The 17,616-nt window shown below is 43.1% G+C and overlaps 2 protein-coding genes across 6 annotated transcripts in view; one reads left to right on the forward strand and one right to left on the reverse strand.

Annotated features, from left to right (window-relative positions):
- Nucleotides 1-17,616, forward strand: part of LOC139747319 (saccharopine dehydrogenase-like oxidoreductase) — a 139,987-nt gene that overhangs the window by 76,748 nt on the left and 45,623 nt on the right. The gene's annotated exons all lie outside the window — the stretch shown is intronic.
- Nucleotides 1-17,616, reverse strand: part of LOC139747317 (uncharacterized) — a 99,671-nt gene that overhangs the window by 10,690 nt on the left and 71,365 nt on the right. For 4 of the 5 annotated variants that reach the window (XM_071659479.1, XM_071659482.1, XM_071659480.1 and 1 more), the window contains 5 exons: nucleotides 16,702-16,862; nucleotides 15,277-15,380; nucleotides 13,338-13,537; nucleotides 8,025-9,344; nucleotides 6,222-6,341 (listed from right to left, as the gene is read on the reverse strand). In XM_071659479.1, coding sequence (XP_071515580.1) covers nucleotides 6,222-6,341; nucleotides 8,025-9,344; nucleotides 13,338-13,537; nucleotides 15,277-15,380; nucleotides 16,702-16,862 — 1,905 coding nt within the window. The remainder of the gene's footprint in view (nucleotides 1-6,221; nucleotides 6,342-8,024; nucleotides 9,345-13,337; nucleotides 13,538-15,276; nucleotides 15,381-16,701; nucleotides 16,863-17,616) is intronic. The other variant, XM_071659484.1, reaches the window with a different exon arrangement.

Raw genomic sequence — 17,616 nt, forward strand, 5'->3', positions numbered from 1 at the left:
CCACTCATCTGAGCAACAAACATCCATTTATGTAGCATCTTCAGAGTCCACTTATTGATAATAATGATAGTGTTATTGTGGATCATCCAGCAGCAGCGTTTATTGTGATCTTTGAGGCCTGCTTGGTGGGGTCTGCCCTCTCCATAAAATATTGCCACCTAACAGGTTTCACGATTAATGCAGGTATAAATAACCCGTACAAATATATATATATATATATATATATATATATATATATATATATATATATATATATATATATATATATATATATATATATATATAATGTTCATATATATATATAATGTTCATATATATATATATAGTGTTCAAATTACAGAGGTATACGTTTGTTTTTTATCCCTGGGGATAGGGGATTAAGAATACTTCCCACGTATTCCCTGCGTGTCGTAGAAGGCGACTAAAAGGGGAGGGAGCGGGGGGCTGGAAATCCTCCCCTTTCGTTTTTTTTTTTTAATTTTCCAAAAGAAGGAACAGAGAGGGCCAGGTGAGAATATTCCAAAAAAGGCCCAGTCCTTTGTTCTTAACGCTACCTCGCTAACGCGGGAAATGGCGAATAGTTTGAAAAAAAAAAAAAAAAAATATATATATATATATATATATATATATATATATATATATATATTATATATATATATATATATATATATATATATATATATATATATATATATATATATTATCCCTGGGGATAGGTGATTAAGAATGCTTCCCACGTATTCCCTGCGTGTCGTAGAAGGCGACTAAAAGGGGAGGGAGCGGGGGGCTGGAAATCCTCCCCTCTCGTTTTTTTTTTTTAATTTTCCAAAAGAAGACACAGAGGGGGCCAGGTGAGGATATTCCAAAAAAGGCCCAGTCCTCTGTTCTTAACGCTACCTCGCTAACGCAGGAAATGGCGAATAGTTTAAAAGAAAAAGAAAAAGATATATATATATATATATATATATATATATATATATATATATATATATAGGCAGGTGTGCGCGTGAAGGTGCTATAGGTTCGTACATATTATATGTAACTTGTATGCAAGATAACAACAGTAATAACAATTAAAGGAAATTCAGGGTTTGTCTTGTAAGGGTCTTTTAAGGATCAATAGTTTTGCCCGATCTCCTTGCTGTAGAGAAGGTCAGAGACCAACAGCAAGGATGGACAAGACGTGAGGTAGGTTAACAACCCATGTGGGACGTGCAACCTTCGGAGGCAAAGGTCAAGGACCTTACTACACACACACACACACACACACACACACACACACACACACACATACACACACAAACACACACACACACACACACACACACACACACACACACACACACACACACACACACACACACACACACACACACACACACACACACACACACACACATACGCGCATCTTGCGCTACATGCAGAACGACATGGTTTAGATACATGTACAGTTTGCGTTGCTGATGGAGGGAATGATTCACTCATGGGGAAGCCAGCCTGCTGATCTCCCTAATATTTAGATCACTTTTTTCTTTTTCCTTTTTCATCTTCATGATAGCCGACACAGAATGGCCAAACAATGCGCCTCAGTCGTGACCACCTCGGATAAAAGGAAAAAAAAAATAAGAACGAAATACAAAATAGTTTAAGTTCCTGTAGTGCTATAGACGTGATTATTACTGGTTGAAAGATTGCAGGAATAAAGACAAAAGAAAGTTAGAATGAACAGCTTTGCTGTTTAAGGACAAAAGGGAGGCATCATAATGATCAATCCTTACATGACTGGTCTCCACACAGAAACTATGGGAACCAGCAGCCTGCCACCGGGTTTCGGTCTCTGTCTTAATGGCTGGGACGCACGAAGACAGCTCACGAAACCCGTGTCCGAAAGAATACGTCTAGAATAAGGAAAGGACAGCAACAAGAGAAGGTTAAGGACAAGCGATAGCAGGAGATTTAATCAGATGGAAAGTTTTTGATTCCGTTGTGGGTAAGTGACAGGTGGATGACAGGCTCCCTGATATGTAAGAGGGCAATACATACACGACCGAATAAGTCCCATGTAGTACATATGTAGTTGCTGCTCGCTAGGGAAATAATTCCAGCCCTATGGCTTTCTTAGAAAGTAGACTTTGTGATGTTAATAGGCCAGGATTGAGTAGAGGATATGGCCATATCCAATATGTTTATCTTAAAGGAGGGGTGAATTGCACTTGTCAAAGTAGATAACAGGAAACTAGTGAAAACAGCAAAGCTACATAAATAAGAATTACGCTTATGCAATGTGAAATTTGACTAGGTTACTGCTTCCCAACGCTGATATCCTGCACAGGTCCGAATTAAAAGAGGAAATTTGTTCAATGTGGGAGAGAACGAGTACTAGAGTGAGGGAGGGATGGTGAGTGAACGGAAGTGTGTAGAGTGGGATTATGAGAGTAAAGAGGGTTAGGTTAGGTTAGGTTAAAGAAAGATATGGTGGAAAAATGAAGAGAGCAGGCCATACGAGAGATCCCTGAGCAACACCACTCTTGGTGGTGGCTGCCGTGTTGGAATGACTTGAAAGGAAACTATGCAATAGAGAACAAACAGAAGTAGAAAAACCAAAGGAAGTTTAGGAAACAAAGACTTATGCCAAACCCTACGAGAATCTTTAGAGATGTCAACGGCTACAAGTATCCCTAAGAGATGAGGATCCGAGCTGAGCCACATAGTATACTGGTCTTGTGAAAGAAAGAAATGAGATTCCAAGCATCAAACTCTCAACGAGGATTTCATGGAATTCTGGAGACAGCAGAAGCGAGCGTGATGTTATCGTGTTATAGTTAATGAGTCATTACGAGCCGTGTCCATGTATCATTTGGAGTCATCGGGGATGTCTGTACCATGCGAGCTTCATACACAGTAAATCCTACCAAGTGATTTACACTTCATACTTAATGTGGTGTAACGAGAACCAGGTGGGTGCCCATAAAAAGCTGGTCACACTCGTCATCAGGTGACTCTTGATGAGCCTCGCGTCACGATAAGTTTTTATGGCAATCACAGTGAGGTGGGAGGGAGGGTGGAGCAGGAGAGGGAAAAAGTTTGTCCTGACAGGCTGAGGCCGTGCGCCGACCACTATAACCCAAACATCCACACATAATGTTTGTATGTTGTACAGTGACACCATCACTTACCCAAGGATACACAGCCTCTCACCTGCTCCATCCTACACCATCCTCTCTCACATGGTGGTTTGTGCCCTGGAATGGGCATCTGTTGGAGGTGGGTGCCCTGGGTTGGATAGAGATGGGAGGTGGGTACCCTAGACTGGGAGTGGGAGGTAGGTTGCCTGAGCCGGGCACAGAAGGGGGTGAGCTGCCTTTAGGTGGTTACAGGTGAGTTGGTATGGGTGTCCCCGGGTAGGTACAGATGGTATGGGAGTCATAGGGTGAGTACTGGTGAGAGTTCCCTATGGTAGGTATGGAATGGGTGCGCTAGAGTAGGGGGTGCCCCTGGGGTGGGTACAGGTGGGGGTTCCCTAGATTGTTTTATTCTATTTTTGCTGCCAGAACAGCTATTTTATTGTACACTCCTACCCATCACGTGGGCGGTGGCGCAAAAGAGGATATAGAATGCATGAAAGGTCTAGGGACTGGAGTGACTACGTACAAGGGTGGGAATGAATAATGGGTCCCCTGGGATGGGTACAGATGAAGATGAGTTGGGATGGGTACAAGTGCGGGTGACCTGTATTTCGTATGGATAGGTGTGCCTTGGAGTGGAGGTGCCCCAGGATAGGTGTGAGTGGAAGGTGCCCTGGGACGGGTTTCCTTGGGTGGGGATAGATGGGGGTGTCCTCGGATGAGGAGTTCTGGGATGGGTACCTCTGGGAGATGCCCTGGGTGGCTACGGACTGGAATCCCCTGGAGGGATGGGGGAGCCCTAGGATTGGTAGATATAGTTGGAGGATGCCGTGGCTGGGTACGGACGGAGGTTCCCAAGGGTGGCGCTGGGTGGGGGGATGCCAGAGGAGGGGGAGTTCCCTGGGATAGGGGTCTTCTGGGATGAGCAGGTTCGCTGGGGTTGTGGGTACCCAGGGGTGGGTTCAGGGACGGCCGAGGGTTGTTGAACTGCCGGCCTAGAACGGACCTATTAAGCGGAAACGGTGGGTGGTGGCAGGCGGATCAGTTGACATACCGTACGGGAGTAACGAAATAATGTCTCTCTCCCCTCACCAACTCCGAGCCCTGCACCTGCTCGCTCGTCGAGTTGGTCGCCAGGTACTGGGACATACAACCAAACAAATGAAACTGTTTCCCTCTGAACTTATATCATTAGCGGCTATAGGATGCCGCTCGGAGGGTTTGTACCTGTACTTATCATCTGAACCTCAACACTAGCTGGTTCTAACTGGACTCATAGCTACATGTAGTAGTGTATAGATTGTTTCTGAGAGACAGTGATACCTCTATAGATGAAGGATTTAGGTAACAGGCAATGACCAGCGTATTCCATATTTCGCTTCACACTTTCATATCATATATATCTAGGTTTCTACATACCTGTCATGTTCTAGAGAATGACCTCAGAGCCGGAGAACAGTTTGGGTTCCCTTCAAACAAAAATTGGATGAACAGACGACGGGGACAGTAAACGTTTTCTTGTGGCGTGGTGACGCCACGCCTGAACCTCCAAGACCCCGTGACCTTAACGCCTTGATCACGACGATACGCCGCTCCCTGGGTATCATCCCCTCCTTCTTAAGGCTCTGGTCAAAGGCCAGGCCATATAGCCATAGGCTTTGCCGTCATATAGGAGGGTCTCACCGTTATTCCTGAAGTCGAGCATTATATTTCCTGGCGAGCCACGGCCACACTGTACCCAGGTTATGACCCCTGCCAACATAAGTATGTGAACATGATGGTTGTGAGTGGAGTACCAAACAGCTGGAATATGGGCTCTTACTTGTGACACTGGAGGGAAGCGTTTGATAACTGATTGAAAGATTGTTCTACTAATTATATCAAGATTGAAGAAATCATCGTAGGAACATAACAGATAAACACGATCTACGAAAAACATACATACACGATGAAAACCATCAAATCATGGTATGGTATGGTATGGTATGGTACCGTATGCTTCATTATTGGTCTTACCTTATACCACCCTATAGTGGGCCCGCAGCTCTCCCAGCTGTTCATCCTCCCAATAGGTTGGTCGATAAACTGGATACCGTGCTAAGGCTAATATATATATATATATATATATATATATATATATATATATATATATATCATTCATTTCACTTATTATACTTGATCGCTGTTTCCGCATCAGCGAGGTAGCGCTTGGAAACTGACGAAAAAAGATCCATCCACTCATATACACTTACATCCATACACTCCCATACACGTACATATACATACATTTACATATGCATATCAACATATAAACATATACATACACATACACAGCCCTATACATATATACCCATGTACATAATCACACTAATTTGCCTTCATCCATTTTCGACGCTACCCTGCCCCTCAGAAAACAGCATCGCCACCCCCCTGTGTTAGCGAGGTAGCGCCAGGAAAACAGACAACAAAGGCCACATTCGTTCACCCTCAGTCTCAAGCTGTCATGTGTAAATCACCGAAAACCACAGCTCCCATTCCACATCCAGGCCCCACAGACCTTTCCATGGTTCACCCCAGATGTTCCACACACACACACACACACACACACACACACACACACACACACACACACGTGTGCCAGGTACCCATTTATCGACCAACCCCTTGGAGTAGATGAACAGCTGGGTTGACTGTGGACCGACTGCCGTGTCATCAGAAATATGAAAATACCTTTCTTTGAACAGCTAAGCATTGGAATTCTCTTTCTCCTTTTGCCTTTCTCTCCTCTTCTCATAAGGTCCTCATCTTCAAGAGTTAGGCCTACAACCACCTGAGAAGCCATGGTAAATCTCTTCATTCCTTTTCCCTACTTCATATTTTTCCTTCATCCAAGATGGCCACGATTAAGGCGTGCTGTTGCCTGGTCTGTGTCAGTTACGATAAAAAAAGAACAGACAAAACAGTCACAACGACAGAGACCTACATCATTCTCCCGATAGTCCAGCAACGGACTGCTACAGTGCAAATGTAAGCGTGGGGAGGAGGAGGAGGAGGAGGAGGAGGAGTGGGCTAGTGGAGTTGGGTTGGGTGACTGACCTTGTGTCCCAGGAGGCCGGTGAAGGTGTGAGCCAGCTTCCAGTGTCGGGGGTCCAGCACCATCTCGCCCTCCATGGTGCTCACCCGCACCACGCCGCCTGCATCCGACCGGTACGAGTCCTGCCATCCATTAGAAAAGGTCACTGCCAGCATAGATGGAGGGAGGCTAACACTATTAAAATTCACAGTTCTCAAGTGTGAAGCAGGGTAGTGAAATGAACTCAGGCAGAATTGTAAGTCAAACAAGTCAGGAAGAATTATTAGTAAAGGAAGTTAAGAAGGACTGTCAGTGGGAGAAGTCAGGCAGGACTGTCAATGAAGGAGTATACAAGAGTGTTAGTGGAGGGAGTGGTGAAGGATTATGAGTTAAGAAAGCCAGGACAGTCTGTACACAGGTGGAAGGAACCAGGAAGGATTATGGGTTAGCTTTCAAAGGCCAGGCAGAATTATGAGTCAAAACTGATTTCCTGGAATGATGATAATGAGTAACTCACGAGTGCCACTAAGAGATAGAATAAACTTCTGGGAGATGATGGGAAGTGGAGAAAAATAATTCTACAAAGTGTGGCAGGATGATGAGTCTACTTTTGGATGATGGGTCAACTTTTGGAAGCGTGGTAGGATAAGTCTACCAGTGATGAGTCAATTTCAGGAAGTCTACCAGAAATGGTTCAGCTTTAGGATGTCTACCAGTAATGGTCAGCTTTAGGGATCCTACCAGTGATGGGTCAGCTTAGGAAGTCTACCAGTAATGGGTTATCTTTAGGGAATCTACCAGTGATGGGTTATCTTTAGAGAATATATCGGTTATTACCCAAAATTTCAGGGAACTTTGGCAGAATAATGAATTAAAGATATGGAGGTGAGGCAGGGGATGGAATAAAAATCCTAGGAAGTCCTGTGTGATGATAAGAAATGCTTAAGGAAGTTTTGACAGATTTACGGACAAAAGGTTTAGGGATCCATATATAATGAATGAAGGTTTAGGGATCCAGGTATGATATGTAAAGTTTCCTGGCAGTGAGGAAGTAAGACAGAGGAAAGCTGTTATCAATGTAAGATATTCATGATGTATACGTAAGAACGGTCAGTAACCAAAGTGTCTGTTGGAATTGTTTAGGAGGTGAAGACACATGGATGGGTTAGTAATGTCGGAGAGATCCAGAGGAGCAACTGGAATACTAGCAAGTTAACACATAGTAATATCAAAGATTCAAATGTATATGAAGTGATCAACTTTACTGGAGGAGACATGTGTGTAACAAGTATGAACAGCGGACGGGATGAGAAAGTCTTGTGTGTGTAAGAAATTTGTTGAGAAGAGTATTCTCAGAACCATTCTGAGGTGAGTCATTGATTGTGAAGAAATGAAAGGAAGATGTTAGTCCTAACTGTTCTCTAACATATTATGATCAAACCATCTTGATATATGTCATACTAAAATGTATTGCTGTATGACCCTTAGATTCTCTTGAAATCTTACATTACCACCTGAAAACGGTTCTGGAAACATGCTAGTACGTCCCTTGAGTGTGATGGAGTGACCATTGACCCGATCCTTAAGTTTCAAGTTAAAGGCGAGACTATGACACCCAAGAGTCGTACTGCCTTACTCGTATGGTCGTGCTGGAAGAGTTAAGGTGCTCTACACTGTGGTGAAAGACGATGTTTACTTCATCTATCAGTGAACCGATTAGTCGGATGTTACATGTTGAGGATGTAGACAAATAAGCAGAATGTTGTCGTTATTACAGTAATCAGTTTCACAATCATAACATTCAAATGTTTAGAAAACATGTTTACCTCAGTACGAGTTAGGGAAATCTTCGGAGAAAATCTGAGTTGTTCATCAGGTGGCGGCTCTGCAGGGCTACGGCCATCATGGCCGTTGTCGTGTGAGTAATGACAGCCCTGGTCCAGAGGAGGCCGCTCAGCCCTGTACCAGAGCCCGTCAACGTTGCCGTCGATACTGTGAATACGGGGCAGCGTGTGAGAGCAGTGCCTTACTCCAGCACTAGCTTGAGAAGATCCACGTTGATGGGTGACTGCGGGAAGACGAGGGTCACAGGAGTCCTGGGATGTGAATAGCTGAGGAGACAGACAGGTGTTGTAAATATCTACAACACTGTAACCCTGGGTATCGCACAAAACTTGCCCATTGCCTTTATTTCGCGGTCCACTGTAAGGGTAAAATGTTTCCTGGGTGTCAGGGTCATTTGTTCTGCTTTGGTAATGGGTGTCGCCGCTGGTACTTTCATCCCTGGGTGTCACACGAGGGGTGGAGGCAGAGTTTAACGCATGCCCGCCTCCCTCAAGAACGAGACCTACTGGTGGCAGCCCTGGCCCTCTACCCCTGGCTCTTGGATCATACAGGAAGCGTGGCGCACACGGGTGTAGTATAGAGGATGGGGATCTCCAAGAATGTTTGCTGCCATGTTCTGATGTGTGTAGGTCCAGCACATTAGGCCTGTTGGTCTCAGCAGTCTGGTCATTCAGATGACTTGGCACAGACTTTGGATTTATACAACCATTAGAAGTATTTCTATGACATTCATCAGAATTGACAGAGTTCCTGAAATCAGTTAAAGTTTGGTTATTCTTTTGGTTGTTAGTAAAATTTGCATGCAGTTGTTCGTATCCAAAATCCAGATACTCATACCTGTGAAGATGATCATATGATTGGTTGGTGGCCTCTTGTGATGATGCTAACAACCACTCAAGACTGGTCGAGGAATCTACAAACTCTACATTACTGTCCTGTGCATTGAAACGCTTGTCCACGGAGAAGTAAGCGCGGGTGTCAACAACAGACTCTGGAGGTGGAGGCTCGAAGCTGTATAGCTGTGGATAGAAGTATGAGCGGTGGTTCCTGGGTAAAACGTTCATGCCAGGCACCAACTGCCCAGTATCAATAGGCGAGTCGCATTTTCCTTGTGGTATAATCAACGAGGCCATATCTAACACTGAGGGCTGGTGTTTCCTAGTGTGCATCGGCTGACCACGAATGTCACCGACGCCTACGTTATACGTGTCGTCAGGACCCCTTGATGCATCATACATAGAGCTGGAGTGCGGACGTCCCGCTGACCACTGATCAGCCCAGGCAGATGTCTGGCCTCCATACTGAAGGGAACACGCATAAGCACAAGTAGAAACATTTGCCATCACAGTGAAATATGTTAAGTAAAACATGTATATGGAGAAAGTGATAAGATCAACAGATTACATGATGCTATAACAGCTGGGCTAAGGCTAGGCTATAGGTTGGGTTGGCGCTTTGGCCCATCTGGAGGTGTTAATCATGTGAATTGTAAAGTTTGTGGTCAAAGATAGTGCCTTTTAGGGATAGATCTAAACAAACTCTGCAAGAAATGTCACACCTTATTGTTAATAAGATACCTGATATTTTGTTTGTATCCACTTTTTGCATCTAGTCGGTAAAACTAACCATATGAAATTATGTAATGAAATACCTGTTATGAAATGTAACATTTCATGTAATACCAACCAACTGGGATATAAGACCTTTTGTGGTCTGTAATCATTTTGCGCTACTGCTCACAGGATGAGCATGGGGTTACCGGTACAAATCAATCACCTTGAAACTGGGATGATATATATATATATTATATATATATATATATATATATATATATATATATATATATATATATATATATATATATATATATTATCCCTGGGGATAGGGGAGAAAGAATACTTCCCATGTATTACCTGCGTGTCGTAGAAGGCGACTAAAAGGGAAGGGAGCGGGGGGCTGGAAATCCTCCCCTCTTGTTTTTTTTTTTTTTTCCCAAAGAAGGAACAGAGAAGGGGGCCAGATGAGGATATTCCCTCAAAGGCCCAGTCCTCTGTTCTTAACGCTACCTCGCTAATGCGGGAAATGGCGAATAGTATGAAAGAAAGAAAAGATATATATATATATATATATATATATATATATATATATATATATATATATATATATATATATATATATATGATAGAGTTGATAGAGATGCTCTGTGGAAGGTATTAAGAATATATGGTGTGGGAGGCAAGTTGTTAGAAGCAGTGAAAAGTTTTTATCGAGGATGTAAGGCATGTGTACGTGTAGGAAGAGAGGAAAGTGATTGGTTCTCAGTGAATGTAGGTTTGCGGCAGGGGTGTGTGATGTCTCCATGGTTGTTTAATTTGTTTATGGATGGGGTTGTTAGGGAGGTGAATGCAAGAGTTTTGGAAAGAGGGGCAAGTATGAAGTCTGTTGGGGATGAGAGAGCTTGGGAAGTGAGTCAATTGTTGTTCGCTGATGATACAGCGCTGGTGGCTGATTCATGTGAGAAACTGCAGAAGCTGGTGACTGAGTTTGGTAAAGTGTGTGAAAGAAGAAAGTTAAGAGTAAATGTGAATAAGAGCAAGGTTATTAGGTACAGTAGGGTTGAGGGTCAAGTCAATTGGGAGGTGAGTTTGAATGGAGAAAAACTGGAGAAAGTGAAGTGTTTTAGATATCTGGGAGTGGATCTGGCAGCGGATGGAAACATGGAAGCGGAAGTGGATCATAGGGTGGGGGAGGGGGCGAAAATTCTGGGAGCCTTGAAGAATGTGTGGAAGTCGAGAACATTATCTCGGAAAGCAAAAATGGGTATGTTTGAAGGAATAGTGGTTCCAACAATGTTGTATGGTGGGCTATGGATGGAGTTGTGCGCAGGAGGATGGATGTGCTGGAAATGAGACGTTTGAGGACAATGTGTGGTGTGAGGTGGTTTGATCGAGTAAGTAACGTAAGGGTAAGAGAGATGTGTGGAAATAAAAAGAGCGTGGTTGAGAGAGCGGAAGAGGGTGTTTTGAAATGGTTTGGGCACATGGAGAGAATGAGTGAGGAAAGATTGACCAAGAGGATATATGTGTCGGAGGTGGAGGGAACGAGGAGAAGAGGGAGACCAAATTGGAGGTGGAAAGATGGAGTGAAAAAGATTTTGTGTGATCGGGGCCTGAACATGCAGGAGGGTGAAAGGAGGGCAAGGAATAGAGTGAATTGGAGCGATGTGGTATACCGGGGTTGACGTGCTGTCAGTGGATTGAATCGGGGCATGTGAAGCGTCTGGGGTAAACCATGGAAAGCTGTGTAGGTATGTATATTTGCGTGTGTGGACGTATGTATATACATGTGTATGGGGGTGGGTTGGGCCATTTCTTTCGTCTGTTTCCTTGCGCTACCTCGCAAACGCGGGAGACAGCGACAAAGCAAAAAAAAAAATATATATATATATATAAATATATATATATATATATATATATATATATATATATATATATATATATATATATATATATATATATATATATATATATATTCGCCATTTCCTGCGTTAGCGAGTTAGCGTTAAGAACAGAGGATTGAGTCTTAGAGGGAATATCCTCACTTGGCCTCCTTCTCTGTTCTTTCTTTGGGAAAATTAAAAACGAGAGGGGAGAATTTCCAGCCCCCCGCTCCCTACACTTTTAGTCTCTTTCTTCGACACGCAGGGAATACGTGGGAAGTATTCTTTCTCCACTATCCCCATGGATAATATATATATACATATATATATATATATATATATATATATATGTGTGTGTGTGTGTGTGTGTGTGTGTGTGTGTGGCGAGGTGGCGATGGGAATGAATAAAGGCAGTGTGAATTGTGTGCATGGGTATATATGTATGTGTCTGTGTGTGTATATATATGTGTACATTGAGATGTATAGGTATGTGTATTTGCGTGTGTGGACGTGTATGTATATACATTGTGTATGGGGGTGGGTTGGGCCATTTCTTTCGTCTGTTTCCTTGCGCTACCTCGCAAACGCGGGAGACAGCGACAAAGCAAAATAAATATATATATATATATATATATATATATATATATATATATATATATATATATATATATATATATATATATATATATATTATCCCTGGGGAAAGGGGAGAAAGAATACTTCCCACGTATTCCCTGCATGTCGTAGAAGGCGACTAAAAAGGGAGGGAGCGGGTGGCTGGAAATCCTCCCCTCTCGCTTTTTTTTAATTTTCCAGAAGAGGGAACAGAGAAGGGGGCCAGGTGAGGATATTCCCTCAAAGGCCCAGTCTTCTGTTCTCAACGCTACCTCGCTAATGCGGGAAATGGCGAATAGTATGAAAGAAATACATATATATATATATATATATATATATATATATATATATATATATATATATATATATATATATATATATATGGGAATATCGGTAGTTTATACTTCAGCAAGCACTAAGTACAAATATAGATCTAACAGATTAGGGCTGAAATGAACTGCTGTTGCATCACTCACTTCACAACACTGTAGGGTGAGAGGAAGCAGGGGTGCTCATAACACTTCCAGTTATAGTGGGACAAACAGATGCAATGGCTTAACCTTCAACTTATGAGAAGCTTTGTATTCATCAAACATTTGGATGGTATGCAACACGATTTACAGTTGTGTCATATATCGGCCTTATATCATGCCGCCATCATTATAGTCTTAATATCTAGATTGTATTGGATGATGTAAAGTTGACATTAGTTGATCAGTTTGTTTCTGTAAATCTAGTACCGTATACAATTATGTCCGGATTACAACTGAAAAATTTGTGAGAAACTGTGGGTAACATCAAAGTTTTGAGAAGGTAGTGAAGAGAGGGTCACAATACCAATGTTGTAGCGGAGGTTATAATGCTCTAGTATGACCAGCAAACTGTGACTCAAATCTACAGCTGGTGTGGTATACGCGTGGAGGCTCCCGAAAAGTGAATATCAGATGATATGTAAGCGTCAAATGTTCATTCAGGGCAACATAGAAACTGTGTCAACAGTGAGCAGCCTATATGATGAACGTTTACGTAAATATTGTAAAGTGAAGAACACGTAACCTTCTAGTAGATTTTGATTACCTTATGTAGGGCATGTGTAGAACCTCGCCAGGTAAATATTGCATACAGACATAAGTATCTTGGCAAAGTATTCCGGCAAACAGTAAACATAGGAAACAGTGAGTATTTCTGTCAAGAATAACCATGACAACAATGTGTAATCACTGGTGAAGTGAGACTGTACCTGGTGCGGTAGGTTGACGGCAGGTCCCTTGGGGAGGATGTGGTGAGGAGGTAAACTCCTGTGTGGCTGGTGGTAGAGAGTGGTGGTGAGGCCTTGCACCTGCTGCTGGTCCGGGAGGAACGCCGGCACACACTCTTCACCATACATAAGGAGTTGTTTATCCCGCACCAGTGCTACCAGATCACTGACCTTGGACTCCTCTGCGGGCAGAGCCAACAAGATATAATATACAGTGCGTGTCTCTTGGGTGTCATGTGTTGTATAGTGATAGTGTACATTACAAATTAGATACGGCTATTGAACCAGTACTTCTCTCCCGGACAACTTGACAGAAAGTAATGATAACGTTTAGTGTAATAAGCTATAGCAACCAGACCCGAGTTACAAGATACCTGTGGGGTAGTAAATGCTTTGTTTACTCGAACCACAGGTGCTGCAGCTGAGCTGTGAGGCACATCTCTCTGGGACGAGAGGACAAAGAAAATTATATATCATGACGCAGACTCCGACCACAGGTACGAGGGCCATGCCTCGGGCACTACCAGCAGGAGCGGCCACTACGGACGGTACCTGCTCATCCGCTACTACCACTAGCTACATAACTGAAGGTGGCAACTACCATCTGTCATCAAAACAGATACTAATCAACAACAACAATACGAGGTTGTTGTTGGAACAGTCATTATCAGTCTGCTTAAGGACGGGAAAATTTGCTTGAACCTCTTTTGTCGCGAGATAATACGCATTATCTCATGGCTTCCTGGATGGCAAACATTCCTTCTCATAAAACCCTCAGAAAATTGACTAGCAAATGATAATGGGCGTGTGGAAACCAACTACAATAGGTTGTGTTACATATATACTGTTTCAATAAAGTAATGATGATGTTTGGTCGTTACATTACCATATATTTACTGTGAACTTTAAAAGCATGGATTACATTTAATATGATAGTGATTAGTCTGTATCTTCCCTCATGACTAACCTTCCCATGCTTCGTGCCTGACTGACCGTTCACCTAATGTTTCATCCCTCACGGCCAACCTTCTCTCAATTTAGGGATATAAATATACCAAAGCAATTATCTAGTAGCGCTTAATTAATCTAACTCCGAGTAAATCAATAATCAGAGAGAATCGTGAAGTAACTCGGTATATCTAATTAATGTATTCCATTTTCAGTGTAGTAATTTTGCTCCAGACGGTTGGCGGACTTGCCCCTTTGGCAGATTGTGGGGCTGGGGTGTCAGACCTCATCTCTGAAAAATTAATCGCTGAAAAGTTGAATGTCTGTACGTACCTGATCCACCCACTCCAGATGGGAATGGAGGTGATAACATGGACAGATAGTCTGTCATATCCCACATCACCAGTGAAATGTGCCCACTCTTCATCCCACACCAGAGGCTGCCAGTAACTTGAGAGACACTGGCTGTAGTGTTATCTGTGTTGGTACAGCGTCACTGAGTACTAAGTCTGAGAAAGCTGACACCCAAGGCACCCGGAATATGTGTAAATCAGATCACGAATGGAACTGAAGACACTCATAATGAGAAAACTTGGCAACTTTCCTCCTGTCCAGCCATGCCTCTTCCGTATTCATACCCTCCCGCCAAGATTTTTAAAAGTCAGATGACAGCTGATATATCCCAGAACAACAATATTCAACACATCTCTGTCGGATGGTCAGGTGCCAACTGACTGGAAACTAGCAAAGTTACCCCTATAAATAAAAAAGGAAACAAAGCTCGGGTTTTAGGATTACTGGCTACATAGTAAACTGGATTAGTAGCGTGGTCACGTGAGCAAAGGCAAAGAGTCATCTGTTATTAGAAGGGTCCTCCAGGGGTAAGTCGATCATGAGCTGGTGGGCCACAAGATAAAAGACAATCCTCTTGTGCAGGATCCTACGTCAGCTGGACCTGCCTCACGAAGGATACCTTTCTTGTAAGCCCGCCGCCTTCCTGACGCATCCTGGCCTTTCGTCCTTCTCCTGCGTCTGGGCGTCATGTCGTCTGGGTGCAGAAGTCCAGCAACCTCCAGTCTGAAAGAGAGAAATGTCTCGTTACTCCAAACCAAATACATTAAGGAAGAATGTAACTAGTTAGAGTACTTCTGTCCGCTGCACTGACTGAGTGTTATTCCTAATTCTGTATAGAGTATACACAGGGGGAAAAAAGCATCCTCCTGGATGGATCCGATGAATTTCGAAATTTTCATCAAAACGATTCGTGTTCTCTCGGTATGGTTGTCAAGCATTAATGTGAGACAAATTTCCTTATGATTATTGTACCCTCATTGTACAGCAATTTCCATCAGAATATGAAATCCATATAACATTCATTAGGGCAAGTGACAGGAAATGCTGCTAACAATTGATGCATAACAATATCATAAAAACAAGGATAAGAATGTGAGGTCAGATCAATGGGCCTTTCTCAAAATCCTTCATTCGTCTTCTCATTTTGCTTCACACATAAAGTGGTGTTACTTTTTTTTACCGTGTGTGCGTGTGGTGTCTGGCTTAGCTATCAAACAGCTGAGTCAAACTGACACATAGTTGATGCTAACCACACTACCACGAGTTGGGCTTCACTTGTGCCTATCCCTGGAGGTCTGCATAGCCTCAGAAGCAGCGAACTACCAAGATGATTACCCAACTGAAAAGCATTTCCTAACAATGCCGTCTGGGTGACCTTATTCTACCATCTTAGAACAGTTTATGTAATACAGGTGTTTAAAATGCGGATATCATAGAGAAATTTAGAGTTGCACAATAGAGATGGGTCAAGATGTGAGGCTGCAGCCTCACCGTACAAGTGGGTCAAAAGATGGAGTTGCACCCAACTCGAACACTGCAAATGGGTCAAGAAGTGGGACTGCGCCCTCCCCTTACATTGCAAATGAGTCATGAGCTGGGGCTGCACCCTGCCTGTACAGCTCAGACGGGTCAAGAGGTAAGACTGCAGCCTCTCCGTCCAGTACAAATGGGTCAAGCAAGGCCCGTGAGAGGAGTTTTATCAGGGGGTACAAAGTTTCTTTCGGGTCCCCTTCCCTTCTCCATTAGTCATTCTGTTTTTATCCACAACGGTTTTATGCCATAAGTGCAAAGTCAGAAAGGGTATGGAAGATGAGAGAGGGATTGAATGGAGCCTTCTTTTGATTTTCTTTACTTTCTAAGATCCCAGGATTCCCGGGCCCCCTTTTTGACCCCCGGGCCCAGATACGATGTACCACTTAAACCCTCCTCTCAGAGGCTCTGAGGTCAAGAGGTGGGGTTGCACCCTCCTCGTACAGTGCAAAAGGGGTAATACATTTTCCTGCTAATATTTTCTCCTTGAGTCTCCTCACTGTTGGGGTCTCACCTGCTCTTTCTGAAGTACGGATTCTCCGGTGCTTCCTCCACGTCTTGCAGCTGCTCGTATGTCTCCATGTCGTTGCTATCCGAGTGAATGTGACCGATGGGCCAAATGGTGCTGGGGAGGTCTGCTAATGGCATCCTTCGCCCGCCCTTGTTCCACGGTCTCTGCCGTGAAAGAATTAATAGATGATTAAATGAATAAATGAAATAGTTGGCCAAAGGCATACAGACACTTCTTTCCCTCGACCTTTGAATCAGAGGACTAGCAGCGGTCACATCACGCATGCAGGTGATCGACTCGTTTCTGCACATTTTGAACTAGTCAAAAAATGACGTCGTCAGGTCACTGATATACTGCAGTGGTGGTCCTAAAGAAGTGCAAACTTGGCAACCTCCCCGGACTCTAAGAGGCTTTAGATTACCCCCATATATTTGTATTTTTGTACCAATTGAATTTATTTCTAGGTTCGTCTTAACAATGTTGCAGCAAGGTACCTCCATTGCAGTTTCATGGATAGGCAAAACAAAATAGAAATAAAACAAAGATGATTTGCTTATAGAGCATCAAGATAAAGCCTTTAAGAGGTCCCAATTGACTATTCCACCCATGGACCCAGCAACCTTATGGCCATCAGTAGAAAAGAATAACTCCAACTGCAGATATGTACGACAAGAAACAACTAATTGAAACTGCTGAAGAAGCAGTGACTTTATCTTTAGTAGTAGTAGTAGTAGCTGAAGTAATAGTTATGGTTATATTTATTGTACTGGTAGTAGTAGTAGTAGTAGTAGTAGTAGTAATAATATTAGAATGATGATACTTCAGAAGTAATGAAATTAATGTTATCAATATCTTTATCACGTTGCTGTAATCAGTGTTATCATCACTGGAAAAATAACATTGATAGTACAAATCAGT

The sequence above is a fragment of the Panulirus ornatus genome, chromosome 68, assembly GCF_036320965.1.
Source record: "Panulirus ornatus isolate Po-2019 chromosome 68, ASM3632096v1, whole genome shotgun sequence".
Taxonomy (NCBI): domain Eukaryota; kingdom Metazoa; phylum Arthropoda; class Malacostraca; order Decapoda; family Palinuridae; genus Panulirus; species Panulirus ornatus.